Here is a 17,608-nt window from a genome sequence, read left to right as displayed (position 1 = left end):
AAATTTTGTTACAACACACAGAGAAAACCTACCCAAATGCTATAGACATGTTGGAACTTTGGATTAGGCATTGTTTGAACTAAGGGAGTCATTTACAAAGGACTGGGGCTCTTTCTACACTCTAGAAGTTAAGTGGTGTGGTATTTACAAGGGCTCATGTCCATATTGTCTCCTTTCAGAGGCTAAAATTCAAAAACTACCCACCCCCAAAATAAAAAGTTAGAGAAAAAGCTAAAGTCAAATTTATTTTATTGCCTTTCCCATTCAATGAATAAAAATAATTAAACAGATAATAATTAAGATAAAATGACTCCAGTACTCTTTTCCAGAAATCTATACAAGATCGTTTAAACTCTTTATTTGACTTTTACTTTTTTTCATGTTTTCTCCTTCATTCCAGAAAATTAAACTCAAGTATAATGTTCATGAACATAGAAACCAGGACATTTATTTTTAAAGGTCATTTTAAATTTCTACCTTCTTTTGCAGATTTCAAAAATTAAGTATTCTGAAAATTCACCCCTGGCATTCTCAAAAATACACATCACATCTCTTGATGAATTACATTTCTATAATAAAATTCTGCATCCTTTTAAATTTCTTTTCAGTAGAAGGAATGTATATTTGATATTAATATTTTCATTTAAAATTCAGATTTTTGGCACAGAGTCCTAGGCTTGTGGCTTTCAGATTGCCTTCTCCATTGCTTTCCACTGACCAGCCTAGGTTTGCTGGGAAAGACTTGTGCTCTTACAAACTTGACCCTTCTGTACCCTCCTCCCTGTCTCATATAAGCCACCTGCAGTATTCCCAGATTTTAGAACATAAGAAACAAGGAAAGAAGTTTTCTCCATGTTGATGGGGTGGGGGAGGGGCTGCAGAAGGGCTGCTGAGGACTGTCTCTTTCTGTTTAATTTATTCATGTTCCTCCCCCTGTCATACTTTGGCCACTTGTACCCTTTGCTGGGTGTGGAAAGTTTCCAATATGAAACCAAGAAAGTATATGAATAGCTTCATTTAATATCTAAGCCCAGAAATGTAGAGTCTTGTCGCAGGTAAATTTTAAAGAGGGATTATTCAGGGGGAAAAAAAAAGTGACAATTCAATAAAATCTGCAGTTTAAGAGACAGAGATTTAAATATTCCTTAATGATTACATTCCACTTCCTTCTGCCCTACTTCTAAAAAGTACTCCAATGAGTAGAATCCAATTGTATATGAAGAATTTGAGTCATTGCATTACTGAAAGTGAAGAGGTAAATTATAGATTAGTGCAAAAAAGGAAAAAAAAAGTAGGATTCCCACGTTCTCCAAAGTGCTTCCTGAACAAAAGTCAAAGCCTGGAATCTAACCAATCTATTAAACATTAGAATACTGTTTTTATAAACATTCATCTTTGTCTGCTTGACCTTGACTCCAAATTCTAGAATGTTCTACAGAAAAATTCTATTAAAGCAGGTGGCCATAGATGGATGTGAGAGGAATCATCTTCATCCTCCTCCCAGTATTGCACAATGTAAAACTCACCACTAATGACAAGCAGGTGCTACCCTATCTCCTTACCATTGGCCACAGGAGCCCTCCAGGGTGGGGCTTCTAAACAGCTGCCACCAAATCCATCAAATACAACAGGCTAATTTTTGTCCCTGGCAGAATTTCTCTTTGCACCATCAAAAACATCAAAAAAGAAGGGGAGATGGAACTTATATGTCACCCCCAAACACATGATGTACAATTAAGATGAACAATTAAGAACAGTAACTCTGATTGTTTCGCAAGAGTGTGGGGTGTCTAGACCACATGCTGGGAGCCAGGTCACTCCCACCTGATTGTGTTCCCAATTCATTAGTCAGGAGATGCCTCAGTTTGGGGCTTTGCTCCTCCTTTACCAACAGGTCCAACAGCTTAGCTCTCAGCACAGGGAGAGGCCTCTACCTGAGCTTAGGGTTCACCCTTTAGATACTGACCACTAACCCTCAGAAAGATGCTCTAGGAACTTTTAGTGCCATTCACTTAAAAACTGACCCACTACGGACATATATATATTTTTTTCATAAATAAAATTTGAGGCATACATGTAATATATTAAAATTTCCACCAACAAGGGTGTGTTAAGATTTTCAAGTTCTGTTGTTCAAGTTCGATTTTTAAAGGCACACTTTTTTTTTTTTTTTTCTTCAGTCTTGCATTGAGTACAATTTGCAAGCCACAAGTCACAGAAGAGATTTTTGTGGGACTAAACTTTCTTTGATGTCCCCCTTTTTGGGGTAAACATTCTTCCCATCAATCACTATTGACTCTACCATCCAAAGACAGCATTCAGATAGAGGATTTTAAAGGGATCCCGCCTTGGCCGTTTCCATTAGGGCTTTTCACCCCCAAATCGGGCTTTCTGGTTTCCAGGTTCGGATGCCCTGCGGACCAGCCTCGGAGGAGGCCTGGGTGGCACGTCTTCAGTCAAACTGTCTTCCCTGCCACGGCCAAAGCCGTCCTTGGAGAGAAGGGGCTGGCGCAGTACGCCTGGCGTCTGGGTGCCCCCCTCTTTGCTGCGGGGTGCTGGGGACGGGCTGGGCTGCCCTCGGCCAGAATCTCCATCTACCTCGTTCTTCCATTCCATCTTATAGGACTGGGAGGCTTTCTTGGAGAACTGTTCTGGCAAGAAGCGCCTGGATCGGGGTTGCAAATTAAGCGCGGTGGTCCCGGTGTCTACGTCTGAGTCGCTGCTATTGCCATCTATCACAGAGCAAAAGGATAGCGTGAGCAAGCATTTCAGAGGGGGAGGGGGGTGTCCCAAGTGACCTCAGCACCTCAGTGGGTCGGGCAACTAATGCTCCCTGGGCCCCTGGGGAGAAGGGGGGAAGTCAGAAAGCTCGCTTTGACTTAAGCTTAAGGTCCTATCTGTGTCACCTGAGAGCATTCCTGTCCACTATGCTAATTTTGCCAGGCATGGAATCATAAGCATTTTAATATGCACCACTCTTTTAATCCTCATGCTCACCCAGTTTACAAATGGAGTAACTGGGTTAATAGAAAGCACTGGAGCTGGAATTCCAACTAAGGTCCTCTGGCCAGTGGTGATTATGTGCTCTCAGGCACCATAGGAATGGCCCCTCTGGGCTCAATTCCCCCCAGCAGTTAGCAGTCTGATCGTCATCTGCTGGTATGAAGATCTTTCCCTCCTTCTAGGATCTCAGGCACAGTTTTGCTGGTTTTCTTTACATTTCCATGAAGGACCCAATCATTGATATGCACTTTCTAAACTAATCCGAGGAGGCAGGATTAGGAGATTCCTGTGCTAGAGTTTGGTGAGTAGGATAGTTGAGAGGATGAGCTGCTGGCTCTAAGCTGATTTTTAGGATCCTAGAACATCTTTGCAGGACACAGGGGTACCATAGCCATGGACAAATACAGTCCTGCGGCCTTGTCTTCCCCTACCCTCCCTTCTCATTTCTCACCTCGCCCTCCATTATCACCAGCAATCCTTAGACTTTCCTCTTCTTGGTTAATTAAACAAACAAGCAGGAAAAAAAAAAAAAAAAAAAGCAAAGGGTTTTTAATTATTGTTACATCCCACACTTGAATAACACGGAATCCTAATATACTTTTGGGATTCAAAGAAAATAGCTTGGAGGTCTACATAAAGATTACCATCAAATAAAGAGATATCAGACCTTGTGAGAAAGCTTTAACAAATGCAGTCAGAAGTAAAATATGCAGTTGCCTCTATGAAAATATGTTAGAATTATTGTAAAACTAAACACACATTTTCAGACTTGCAGCTTTCTATTGACCTGCTCAATAACTCCATAGTGACAATATTTGATTTTATTATATCAAAGAATCATTATGGAAGATAAGTAATTGAAATATTTATAAATATTGATGCAAATCAAAAAGGCTAATAAAAGGTCACTGTTATTATTTTATAATTTAAAATGATGGAACTCATCTTTAACGAAGAAAAACAGCAGGAAAAATTCTCTATTTTATAAGCATTAGTAAATGAATCTAAAGTATTTCTGCTCCGGTTATATTTATTACCTGCATTAGAAATATTCTTTTTCTTTTGTAGCTTTTCTGGAAGCTTTGTATTTTTGGGTAAGGATAAATATCTGGATGTTGAAGTGGAAGCCTGTAAGAAAAATAGAAAACCTTGTTTAGATTACAAACATGGTATTTATTGTAATACTAGAAGTCGAAACTTTTATACCAAAACTTGGTTTTAAAGTAAAATCTTAATTCTTCATTCCAAAATTACTTTTCAGGAGTATTGTACTTTTAAGTAACCAGATTCCTTCCCAAACCATGCTAATAAAAATAGAACCATTCGAAACAAGATGAGAAAACCACTTATTCTTCTTAAAGAAAATCTACAGGAATACCTATTTATGAGGTATTACCAGAAAGACTTAAAACCTATCCGTATGGGGAAGAAGGTATATAAAATGTGTGGCATTATTTAAGTTTTATTTACTTTAATAAATCTTGAAAATGAGAGAACAAAAAAATGTTCCAAAATCTCATTTACTGAACTTCTGAATGCTACAGTCTTCAGATTTGCTATAGGTTCTGAAATTAACCTTTAATTGACATTAGATTTTATGTGGAAAAAAAGATAAATCTCCTTATTCACACATAATCATTTTAATCTCTGGTGACCCAATATTAAATATTTATTATTAAAAATAAGATGTAATGCCTGTCGTGTTAATAAATTATCAGAACACTTTAAAATGGCTTTCATATCTATTGGCAATGACCTGAACCAACTGGAATGCTGCAAATTGCACTGTGACTGCTCATGTCCCCAGCCTCTCCAGGCTTCCTGAAGTTCCCCAGTGAACACATGGGCTTGCCCAACTTCTGCCCCTTGCATCTAGGCCACCTCCCCCCAAAACGTTCAAATACAGTCATGTTCCACATAATAACATTTTGGTCAAATGCCAATCCCATCTGTGACACTGATCCTTAAGATTATATTGCCTAGTGACATTTTAGCCACCCTAGTTTGTGTAAGTACACTCTATAATGTTCTTGTACCCAAACTGCCTAACTACCAATGTCTCAGAAAAAAATGACCTTTGTTATATGGCTTCAAATCATACCATTTTCCAGTCACAGAAGCCTGGCTTAGCCATTCCGATTAAAACTGAAAACTGTCTAATCCCTGTATTACCTTATCTCTATGTATCTATCTATCAATCACCTTTGAGCATAACAACTAATCTACTTTGATTCTATTCCTGGTGTTCTCCTCTAGGATACTAGAAATCTTACAAGAATAAGAGTCTTTGTAATTTTGTTCACTAATATATTCCCTGTGCCTATGCCTATGTCAGTGTCTTCATGTAATAGGTGTTCAAGAAACATTTGAAGAGACTTTATTTTGTCATTTTCTTTTTCTTTCCTCTCTCTCTTTCTCTTTCTCTGTCTCCTTCCTCTCTCTCTCTCTCTCTCTCTCTCTCTCTCTCTCTCTCTCTCTCTCTTGAAAGGTCTCAATATGTTGCTCAGACTGCCCTTGAATCCCTGTGGATTCAAGTCATCCTTCTGAGTAGCTGGGACCACAGGTGCATACCACTGCACATGGAGAAATATTTTTATAATTAATTTTGCCCCTGAATTCCTGGGAGTCAATCCTCAGCAGTCATCCAATCAGAAGAGTCAATGACTCTATGGGCTGATTGGCTCCACGCACGGAAGCCTTCTACACACAGAGACACCACAGAGACACCATATCAATTACCCTGCGCTCTCGATTCAAGCTGTTGTCTTTCCTGATGCTTTCTCGCAAACTGTGCCTGCGGCGGATCAGAATCTCTTTGGCTTGTCTCTCGCTGGTGTCGGCTGTCAAATTGTGTCTGTTGTAGGACAAAGTCTGAAATGAAAACACACAAGTGACACTTTACCAAAAGACGGATGATTTCCCTCAGAAATTTCAAAACTTTACCACACTGGAAGGGATTTACACCTCAGTAACAACTTCCATGCAGACTGAACAAAACAAAATTAAAGTCCTGGAAGAATTCAGTCTTTCATAAAAGTCAGTGAAGAAAGTTTTTCATTGCAAAGTGTGATCTTTCAAAATTAGAAAAATGACTGAATTTGCCAAGAGCCCCTGTCTATCTTTAATTGCCTTGCATTAGCTCAACCATCACCAAAGCTAGGGGGAAAAAGATCATTTTCACACATTCTCTATTGGACAAGAATTACTGATATAAAAACAAACTACTTTGAGCCACTTGGTGGTGCCATGTCCTTTTGATTAACTTCACAACTGATCCTTTATTCAATTAGGTTGTCACATTGAGAAGTTGTTAACACCACCAGGAATTGTCATGTTCCAGTTTATGGAAGAGTGAAATTTCTAAACTAGGGGTGTCCAAGTCATCTGTTTTTAGTTTCATAGGCTACACAGAAATATGTTTCCTGAAATAAATCATAATTATTAAGGAAGTTCATTTTCTGGTAGAATTGACATGTACTTCATGAGACTATCCCTGTGCCCTGTGGAGACATGCAAAGGTGACATGGAGTAAGACTTATCTTGTCTGCTGCCTTGAGGTGCTTACAAACTAGTTGGACATCTAAGTGTAGCCAAAAAAAAAAAAAAAAAAAAAAATATATATATATATATATATATATATATATATATATATATATATAATTAAGTGCCCAAATCACTGACACCTAGTTCTATCTCATTGAGGGGCAGGACTGGAAATAATATGGTGTTTTTTGGGGGGGGCGGGAAACTTAATTTGATTCGAGGCTATGAATCAGGTGACAGGAAACAGGACATGTCCATTCGAGAAGATCAAGAGTGTGGGAACCACACAGGCCCAGAGGAGGACTGAACCTGTCACTCCACACCCTCTGGGGTGCCTGGTAGAGCTTAAAAATAGAGACCCTAAGTTCTGAAAAAATATTGTACCCAAGAAGCCACGACTATTGTTTTGCCCCACTTTCAATAGGATAATGCTGCCACAAAGGATGGTTTCAAGAATGCACCTGGAACGAAGGCAGTCTTCAAGGAGGCCATGCCTAAGAAGCTGCAGGCATGGCCCCCGAAGAATGAGGAAACCCTTGGCAAGCCTGTGGGGCCCAGGTTCAACTCCCTGTGCCTCGGTTTATTTTTTCACTTGTGAAGTAGAGATGTTAGCAACACCTATCGCTTGTCATGGGAATAAAGGGATTGACAAAAGCAAGGTGCTGAAGTGGGACTTGGCAGATTGTCCCCCCTCTCTAAACATCACCAATATCATCAGCCCTCTAGGGGAACTGGGTGGCAGCAATGGAAACTCAGTGAGAGAAGCAACTTGAAAGACACAACAAAGGACGGAAACAAGAGCACTTCATGGGTAACAAGGAGGATCCAATACGTTTAGAAATCCAAGGTATAACGCTGTTTCCTTAAAAAAAAAAAAAAAAAAAAAAGAAATCCATCAACTCATTTCTTCACAACTGTTCAGTGTGCATTTCTTATCTCCAAGACCCCAGTAGCAGAAGGCTTGAAAGCTTTAGCTACGTGTCCAAGAGGATGGTGGGACCCGGACTAGATGGGGGGTGCAGTGAACGGGATTCTGAGATAAGAGGAGATGCCCAGCGTGGGATCCACCGAGGCAGACGTAAGAAATTACGTCAAAAAGTCACAAGGGACAATTTAGCCAAAATAAGTAAATAAATAAATAAATGATCTCACTCTCTGACGGATTTGATACAGATTCCTGGATAATATGTCTCGAATTTCATCCATTTCACCAGGCGTGAGCTTCCTTATTTTTTCTTCACGGAAATCACTGTGAACATTTGGAAAAAGAATATTTCATCTTTCAACAGATATCAGAATCACCCATTTTCTTCCTTAGAGATATAACACCATGCTTCAAAAGAAGAATCTTAAAGAATAACACTTGGGAATATCCAACTTTGAAAATAATGTAAAATTCTACAAGTTTTTAGTGCCCCAAACATTCATGACAAGTTCAAATCTGTGCAAGTTTTCAGTCTATTCATGCAATTATATTTCAAGAAAGAAAATCTATAATGGTTTGTAATGCTGTCATTTTATGATTTCTAACACTTTATGAAGTAATATAGAATTGTTTTTTCCAACAGAAATCTACAACTCTGTATTTTTCTAAGGCTTCATATTTTAAATAGCTCACTATAAATATTTGTGAACATGCTACTTATAGTATGTATGTAAATACAATCAATTCTCATTATTTGAGGATTCCATATTCGTGAATTCTCCTAACCCACTGAAGTTTACCTGTAAACTTAATACCAATATTTGTAGAGTGGCAGAATTTGAGACCCTCCACACATTCCCAGATGATGTTGAACAAGGTAACATTCTGCTTCTTTACTTCTTCTTCTTGTATCATAAATAATGCTCTCATTACAGTCTGTTTGGCTACGTTTTGCCACTAAATAACACTTGTATGCTGCTTAATGGTGATTTCACTAATTAAACTGCCCCCTAGTGTCATATGATACTAGCATACATACTATGCTACCTAGTGTTCCTAAACACGAAAAGGCAGTGATTACCTTTGGAAAAAAATCTTTAAATGAGATTTATTTACACCTGAGTTATGCTGCGGTTTCCATGAGTTAAGTATTAATGAATTAACAATAGATATTAAACAAGGTATTTCTATACGTAAAGGCACACAAAACAAAGTTTTGTATTGATTTTCTGATAACAGTTGTGACCAGAGGCTTGTAGGAAACTGACCTCATATGTCTCCTAGGAACAATGTATCAGTATTTGCAAATAAATAACTATATTAAATATTGAGTATTGATATATTTATAAATTTTACTATGATTCCTTCTGAAAAGGCATTGAAAAAGCCTACAAAAGTACAACAAAATAAATAGATGAAATAAAATTAAGAATATAAAAGCATAATAATATACATCATGTATGTCTTACAGAAAATGTTCTTATATATTTTAAAATGGACATTTGCCATTACTGTAAACCAAGCAATAACAGGAATCACTGGGGCTCAATATCCTAGTGTATAATAGGGAATAAGATGAGTAAATGAGCACAGAACTAAGGCTGCAGCAGACAGACTTCTGTAGATTTAGGTAGTTATTTTTGCCTCAACCTCAATAGCTCAGATGATGTTTTAAGACACATCTTCTTAGGTTTTCTTGATTGGCAGTCAATTCACAGAATTTGAGAGAAAGAAGGAACATGAAAGTTCATTAACACTCTTTTCATGTCTGATGTTTTTGTACCAGGTCCCCAGCAAGTTCTTGCCAACAAATGTTGGCATGTGTCCAGGGCATGTGGGAATTATTTTATGTCTGATGCCCCCAGGTTTATGCTGACATTGTGTCCTGATGAAAAAGAACATAAAGGGGAAAATGCACAAAACCTCCTGTAAGCTCAATGGATCGTCACAAAGTGAACACACACCCCACTACTACTCAAGTCAAGGAATGGAGCTTACTTAGAAGCACAGAAACCACTTGAGGCCACCCCTAAGCCAGTCAATAGGTCTCTCTCTCCCTCTTTGCCCAAATCATGACTATACTGACTTCTTTTTTTAATATATATTTTTAGTTGTAGTTGGACACAATATCTTTATTTTATTTTTATGTGGTGCTAAGGGTTGAACCCAGGGCCTTGCACATGCTAGGCGAGCGCTCTACCGCTGAGCCACAACCTCAGCCCCTATACTGACTTCTAATGTCCTAGAATAGTTGTGCCTGAATGTGAGTTTTCTTGAAAGGCTTGCTGCATCATGTTGTCTTACACATCTAGCTTCTTTTGCTTGGCACTTTTTTTTTTTTTTTTTTTTGGTCAGCAAAACAACGGAAAGTTTATTTGTTTATCCCAGCCAAATGTCCCTCCAACCCCGGGGCTTTTCAAAGCATATTCTCCTGAGACTTTGTTAAAGTGCACATTTAGATCTATTAGGTCTGGGGTGCAGCCTGGGAGTGCCTTTCTAACAAGATCCTTTGTTTAGGTCAGGCCTTGATACTTAAGGTGTCATCCATGGACCAGTAGATTTAGCATCACCTGGGAGCTTGTTAGAAATGTGGACTTTCAGCGGCCACCCAGACCAACTGAATCAGAACTTTTATTTTAACAGGAGTCCCACATAACATGGGAAAAACATTGCTCTAATGCTTAGCATTTTGTTGGACAGTCTTCTGTGTTCCTAGATGCTCATTCAGTTTCTCTCTGTATGATGATAGCACAATTTATTCATTTTACTGGTAATAGATATTTTGTGTACTTCTAACTTTGGATATGATAACTAATGTTTCCTTGAATAATTTTATAAATACACACACACACACACACACATATATATGTATATATATATATATATATATATATATATATATGTACATACACACATATACATATCTAGGCATATATATATAAACACACATTTAATTATGGGCTGTTTGGATATCCTATTTTATAAAGTACCTGGAACCTTCTGTCCACTTTTTGGATTGTAGATTGCTTTTTTGACAGTTCTATGTGAAGCAAGTATCTTCCCCCAATCTGTGGTTTATCTCCTCGCTCCCTTTATGATATATAGGGAATAAACAAAACCTCACAATTTAATACAATTTAATATGTCAGTGTTTATCTTTTTGGTTAGTGTTTTTTGGGGATTAAAAAATATTTCCCTAACACACATATAGGAGACATTCTCCTGCATAATCTTCATAAGCTTCACTGTTTTACCTCTTACATTCAGACCTATTCCTTGACTTGCTGTATGGTGAGGTAGGTCAATTTCACTTCATCACTACGTGGACACCTAATTGACCCATGACTATTTTTTTTTTCAAAGGCCACTTTTGTCCTCTGCTTGTACTATGAACTTTGTCATTTAATCAAGTATCTACACACCACTAGAACTCTGAATGGCATTTTTAAAACAGTAGACTAACTTGAGGAAAACTGAATTTTTTATAGTTTTGAGTATCTATCCCCTTCTATTAACATTGCCTATCTTTCTGTATTCTGTACACAGCTTTCTGTGCATAAGTTTCACATATTCTCTCTAAATCAGATGTTGATATGATGTTTCAGAATGCTATTTTAAATGAAGAATCTATAAAAATATCTTGTTGGTTGTCACCTGTACAAATACCAATGAATTTTTAAAACCATGTTCCAGACCTTCAGATAAATTTTCTCATTTTATTTATCTGTAGGTCACAATCAGGCTGTTTGTGAAAAGTGACGTCTTTTACACTTCCTTTGTCATGTTTAATATTTTCTCCTTTTCCTGCCTCATACTGTCAAAATATTAAATAGAAATGATGATACCAGGTGTCTCTTTCATTGTTTCAGACCTCAGGATAAATATTCAGCATTTCAATACACAAAATATTTGCCACAGGATTTTTTTTTGAAATAATCTTTATCAGCTTAGGGAAGGGGCTCTCTCTATTCTTAATTTGTTCAGATTTTTTTTTTTTGAAAAAGAATAAAGAATAAAAATTAGATTTCATCTAATAATTTTTCTATTTCTTTTGTAGATAGATGACAATCTATGGTTTATTTTCTCCTTTGTGCTGTTAAAGTAGTGAATACCTTTGGTTAATTTTTAACAGTTCAGAAAGCCTTCTGTTCCTGGAATAAACCTAAAATCATTGTGATGTACATCCTTTTTATATATTTCTGGTTTTGGTTGGCTAATATGTGATTTAAAATTTTTACAGAACTATTATGAGTGAGGTTGGTCTGTAAACTTTCTTTCTTGCTACTCTACAAGGTTCCTTTCCAGTAAATAACTTTGTTAGGTGTAGAATCAAATTATGCTGGTCTCATAAGGTGATTCAGGATGTTTTCCTTCATAACATCTAAAAAAGTGTGTAAAATTAGCATTATTTCTTAAATATTTATTCTGATTTACAAATGAAGCCATGAAGTCTTGAGGTTTTCTTTGTTGAAGGTTTTTAATTACAGATATACAGACCTGATGCTTAGAGGATTACTTACATTTTTTATTCTTTTCTGAGCTTAATTTGGTGTTTTTTTTTTTTAATTTTATAGCATCGGTGCTTAAATTATTGATAATCAGTCTGACTTCATTTCTAACATTTTCATGTAAGGCTTAAAAACTTCCTTTTAAATATGTCATTTTATATAAGATTTGATGTGTCACATTTTCACCATATTCTATTTCAAAATATTTTCTGATTTTATCATAATTTATTTGGTTCAATTTTTATTTAACTTCTAAAATAAAAGAGTATTTTGGGCTTTATTTGGTTTTGATTTCCCTCTTGCATGAGAACAACCTTTATATGAAGCTTTTTAAAAAAAAATTATATTTTTTTAGTTGTAGATGGACACAGTGTCTTTATTTTGTTCATTTTTATGTGGTGCCAGGATCGAACCCAGGGCCTCACACATACATGCTCAGCAAGTGCTCTGCCACTGAGCCACAACAGCAGCCTTATATGAAGCTTTTAAAGACTATTTGCCTACTTATTGTGATGCTGCTGCTTATTGTATCAGTCATTGTGAGAACAGTGTTATTATTTTCCACTATAATTCAGACTTTGTGTGTGCCTATTTGGGATTCTCTCTAGTTTGACTTTGTATATATTGAAGCTAGTTTGTTTTTTGCATACTCATTTAGAATGATCATACCTTTTTCCAGAATGGAATCTTACTTATCATTGTAAAATTGTCTCTTTATCGCTAGCACTGCGTTTTTCCTTAATGGACAGATTTTCTGATAATAATACTACCACACAGACCTTCCTTAGTGTTTTCATGGTATATCTTTTTTCACTTTTTTGTAACCTTTCTATAATCTTTCATATAAAGTATGAGTACATCTATGAGTTTTTTTTAATTTTTTAATTTTATCTATTTTGATCATCTCTTTCTTTTATTGGAGTATTTAGTAAGTTTATAGTTAATGTAATTACACCTTTGGGTTCAAATCTACAATCATATTATTTACATTCTCTTTGTGCCAGATAGTTTATGTTTTTTGTCTCTCTCTCTTTTTTTTTTTTTTTTTTTTTTTTTGAGAGAGAGAGAGAGAATTTTTTAGTATTTATTTTTCAGGTTTTTTTTTTTTTTTTTTTTTTTTTTTTTTTTTTTTTTGCGGACACAACATCTTTATTTTATTTTATGTGGTGCTGAGGATCCAACCCAGCACCCCGAGCATGCCGGGTGAATGCGTTACCGCTTGAGCCACATCCCCAGCCCTCTCTCTCTTTTGTTGCCCTTCAGTTTTTTGTTTTGTTTTGTTTTGTTTGGGGGCAGGTACCAGGGATTGAACTCAGGGGCATTCAACCACTGAACCACATCCCCAGTACTATTTTGTATTTTATTTACAGAAAGAGTCTCACTGAGTTGCTTAGCACCTTGCTTTTGCTGAGGCTAGCTTTGAACTAAAAATTCTCTTGCCTCAGCCTCCCAAGCTGCTGGGATTACAGGTGTGTGCCACCACATCCATCCAATTGTTTTTGTTATTTAATTTTCCTTCACTTTAGCTTTTCAGTTACATGTGTTTGCTTTATTATTGTTATTTTGTAGAGGTTACCTTGAGCTGCAACATTAAACACTAAACGGTGAAGATCCAAATACATTATTATTTTTACCACTTTTTGGAACAATGCGAAGACCTTGGAACGCATTAACACCTTTCAATTTAAAGGCTATTATTGTTGTTAATGTTATATACATTTGTCATTAATATTATCTTATACAATATGGCCATTAACATTTACAATCAATACTCATTTAGATTTTCCCTAATATTTATAATTTCCATTGTCTTTAGTTCTGTCCTTCATCTTTCAAGTTTTTCCCAAGGATTCTTTCCCTTCTGTTTGATACCCTTTCATACTTACTCTAGTGAGATAATTTTTACTGTGTGAAAATGCTTCTAATCTAGTTTTTTGAATGATATTTTTTGCAAGATATGAAATTCCAGGTTTCCAGTTATTTTCCTTCAGTGTTTCAAAAGTGTCATTGGTTTCCATTGATATCGTTGAATATCAGTTGTTGTGATTTTTCTACAGCAAAGAATTTTATTTTCCTCTCTGGGTTTGTTTAAGAAATTCCTTTCAGTTTTGATTTTTTAAAGCATTTTTACTACTATATTTTATCTAGATTTGATTACCTTTTTATCTAATCTAGTTGAAGTTTATTGTAATTTGTCTCTTATCTATCTTAGAAAGGACTCCGTCAGTCAATATCTCTTAAAATATTGACTCTTCCAATTTCTCTTCCATTGCCTGAACCTTTTCACCACATCCTGAACATTTAGTATTTTATTTCCCATATTTTTCAACCTTTTTTTTTTCACTCTATGCTTTATTTTGGTTTTATCTTCCTGACCTATCTTCTAGCCAATCGAACTTTTCTTCAACTCTATCGATTCTGCTGTTCCACCCATCCAATAAGATCCCAAATTCAGTTACTTTGTTTTCAGCCCAATAATTTCAAAGCAGATATTTTTATTTAAGTAATCTCCATGACACCATTGTGTCAGTGTCATTTTCTGTCCTCCATCTAACGGTCCAGTCTAATAAATAAATTATATGAATTCCCTTTGTGCTTATCACAACTGTCTGGTTTGTTTCTCTCTTTTCTCAATGTTTTAAGTCATATTTTCTTATCTGCTCAAATGTTTGGTTATTTTTAATCAATTGCTCAACAGCATTTATGAAGAAACATAGAGGCACTGTTTAAAGCTCTTTATAATCCTATTTTCTTATGCAGAGAATTTAAGTTCACTTTTCTGCAGCACCTGTGATGGAGGCAACATCAACCTCAGATGGTTTTCTGCACCATGGATTTAGATAATGCTCAGCTGGACTTTTTCTGGTGATGGGTAAGGTGTAGGACTCTGGAAGTAACACCCTTTATGGGGACAAGAGCGCCTCCTCCTTGTTAGGTCCCGAATTCCAATCTTACTTTCTAAGGCCAACTACTCTGGCAAACCTGTGTTTACCTCTGAGACTTTCAGACACCTTCCCTGTAATTGAAAGATAACCTCAGAATGAAAATGCCCCCAAATGCCAGTTCCATCTTTTTGGATTTCTCTTGGTCTCTTGACCGAGAGATTGCTCACCACAGTGGTACTCTCCAGCTTCCAAGCAAATCTTAAAAATACATTTTGTCCTTTTTTTCTAGATGCTCTTAGATGATTATTTGATCCATCAATACACAATCCATAATTGCCAAAAAATGCAATTTCTTTTTACCTCCCTGATTGACTCTATTTTCCTTTAGAGAAAATATTTTGGGAGAAGTAGAAGGGTCAGTATGGCACCCATTTGTCTGTCCCACTATGCAGCAGGCCATACATTTTTCTACCTTCTCTAACTTTAATCTTCACCATTACCCTACTGATGACCAATTTCAAAATGAACTATTCTCAGAAAGGAAAACTGAGATGCCCCTCATCTGAGATCACAAAAAGCATGACTCTTTTAAAAAGCTGTTTTACTGAGTTCCTTGCTGTAACTGTAAATAGAATAGTGTTTAAGAAAGATCATAAAAGACAGGCACAGTGGAGCACTGCTGTAATCCCAGCAGCTCCAGAGGCTGAGGCAGGAGGATCACAAGTTCAACGCTAGTCTCAGCAACCTAGCGAGGTGCTAAGCAATTCAATGAGACCCTGTTTCTAAATAAAATACACACACAAAAAAAAATGGCTGGGGATGTGCCTCAGTGGTTAAGTGCCCCTGAGTTCAATCCTCAGTACAAAATAAATTAATAAATAAAAATACCATAAACATGTAAAGCTAGAAGGGTCCTTAAAGATCCAATCTAAACCCAATTCTATTTTCTTTTGAAGAATCTCAAGCTCAAGAACACAAAGCAAAATACCTGCAGAGCTGAAGCTCTCAGTTAGGCATTGTACTATCTGGCACAGGGCTGTTTCTGATGAAATGTAATGCCACACTTCTGAGACCTCATGATCATTCCTTTTTATTCTGAACCATGTAAACTCCCATAATTTATGTTTTTGCTTTTTTGCATTCATGGGGGTTAAATCCAGGGGCACCCTACTACTGTACTACACCCCCCAGCCCTTTCTATTTTTATTTCAATACAGGTCTTGCTAATTTGTTAAAGCCGGCTTTAAACTTGTGATCTTCCTGTCTCAGCCTCCCAAGTTGCTGGGATTACAGGAGTGCATCATTGTGCCAGGTGTAAGCTCCCATAATTTTTATAGGAGGCTTAGAGTCCTAGTAAAAATCATAATTTCTGTGGTGGGATATTATGTGGTCTTCTTCCTCTTTCACTTCAACTTTTCATAGTTAGCTCTTAATTACATGGAATTTAGTTCCAATGAGTTTCAAGCTCATCTACATCAGAAGAAATCAGTGGGAACCTATAATTTCTATCACCTTTGTGACAGAAAAGGAATGATGTTGATAGGATGAAATGACCTCACTTGCCAGGTGGGACTGTATTCATGATCCTGCTGATAGTGATTGAAAGGAAAGTCTCTTCTCCATGCTGGGTGGAACTTCCTTGTTTTTAAAATTAGGGAGACAAACTAAATTAGTGGATCTCAACCCCACCTGAATATTAGAAACATCTGGAGAACTTTTAAATATACCTAGACCTGAGCTCAGCACCAGAAATTCTGATATAATTGGTTGGGAGTGGGGCCCAGCCATCTGTATTATTTAAAGACTCCCAAGGTGTCTCCAATGTGTTCAGAACCACTGCACCAAATGTCCACTATTATTCTTCCCAAACTTTCAACTATGATTGAATAATCTATAATGAAATAGCTATGTTAGTACATGCATATTTATAGTAGCAAATATAGCACAGATTAAAATAATTTCACTTTACAATTTGGGCTAAGGGGACTTTAATTTCCCAAAGCAAATATAATAAAGGCATAAACATCCTGAACATGACAGCATTTCCTGGCTCATCAACTCTAAACTAGGATAGCATAAAATATAGCCAAATGTAACTTAAAACATGACACATTTCTAGCTTTTACATTTTAATCAGAATCTCCTAGGAGATCTTACAGCATCCCAATGGAATGCAGGCCAGTTTTTTTAAAAAAAATAATGATTGGTTTCAAAAAACTATCAAAGCATATTCAGTACTCGTAACTTTTATTCACAAAAGCCATACTTACTTCAGAGATGCAAAAGAGGGGACAGTACTTATCATTCCAGTCTCTGCCATCTCAATAGCATGTTTTATTTCCAGCTTTTTATATAAGGACACAATGCTTGACTTGGGTTGGTTTTCCCGAATCAAAAGCTTCCGAAGGTATTTGTCATCAAATTTCTTAAACCTGTAAATAAAAAAAGTCAAAACTTTCAATTAGTGAAAACTGCGCTGACTGATAAAACAAACAAATGAAAAAAACTCCCAGGTAAAAATTGTTAGCCGCATTTAGCTAATCTGATCTTAATGCCAATTTTTATATACGTATGCTGGTATATATGTGTGTATAAAACACATATATACTATACTTATGTGTATGTATGCACACAAACATCTACATAATACATAAACTTGTACATGGATAGTTTTGTATATGACCAGAACATACCTACATGTATCTACTATTTGCTAAAGATTAAATATATCTATATGTATATCT

At 36.4% G+C, this 17,608-nt stretch overlaps 1 protein-coding gene across 2 annotated transcripts in view; it reads right to left on the bottom strand.

Moving 5' to 3' along the window:
- Positions 1–232: 232 nt before the first annotated feature.
- Slc9a2 (solute carrier family 9 member A2) overlaps positions 233–17,608 on the bottom strand; it is a 91,019-nt gene continuing 73,643 nt past the window's right edge. Inside the window, exons 8-13 of one of the 2 annotated variants that reach the window (XM_076832695.2) lie at positions 17,135–17,296; positions 7,699–7,795; positions 5,743–5,874; positions 4,041–4,131; positions 3,455–3,496; positions 233–2,732 (exon numbers count right to left, since the gene is read on the bottom strand). In XM_076832695.2, the coding sequence (XP_076688810.2) occupies positions 2,362–2,732; positions 3,455–3,496; positions 4,041–4,131; positions 5,743–5,874; positions 7,699–7,795; positions 17,135–17,296 (895 nt within the window). In that variant the 3' untranslated portion in view covers positions 233–2,361. The remainder of the gene's footprint in view (positions 2,733–3,454; positions 3,497–4,040; positions 4,132–5,742; positions 5,875–7,698; positions 7,796–17,134; positions 17,297–17,608) is intronic. The other variant, XM_076832696.2, reaches the window with a different exon arrangement.

The sequence above is a fragment of the Callospermophilus lateralis genome, chromosome 14 (genome assembly GCF_048772815.1).
Source record: "Callospermophilus lateralis isolate mCalLat2 chromosome 14, mCalLat2.hap1, whole genome shotgun sequence".
NCBI lineage: Eukaryota > Metazoa > Chordata > Mammalia > Rodentia > Sciuridae > Callospermophilus > Callospermophilus lateralis.
This window is presented reverse-complemented; position numbering and strand designations above follow the sequence as displayed.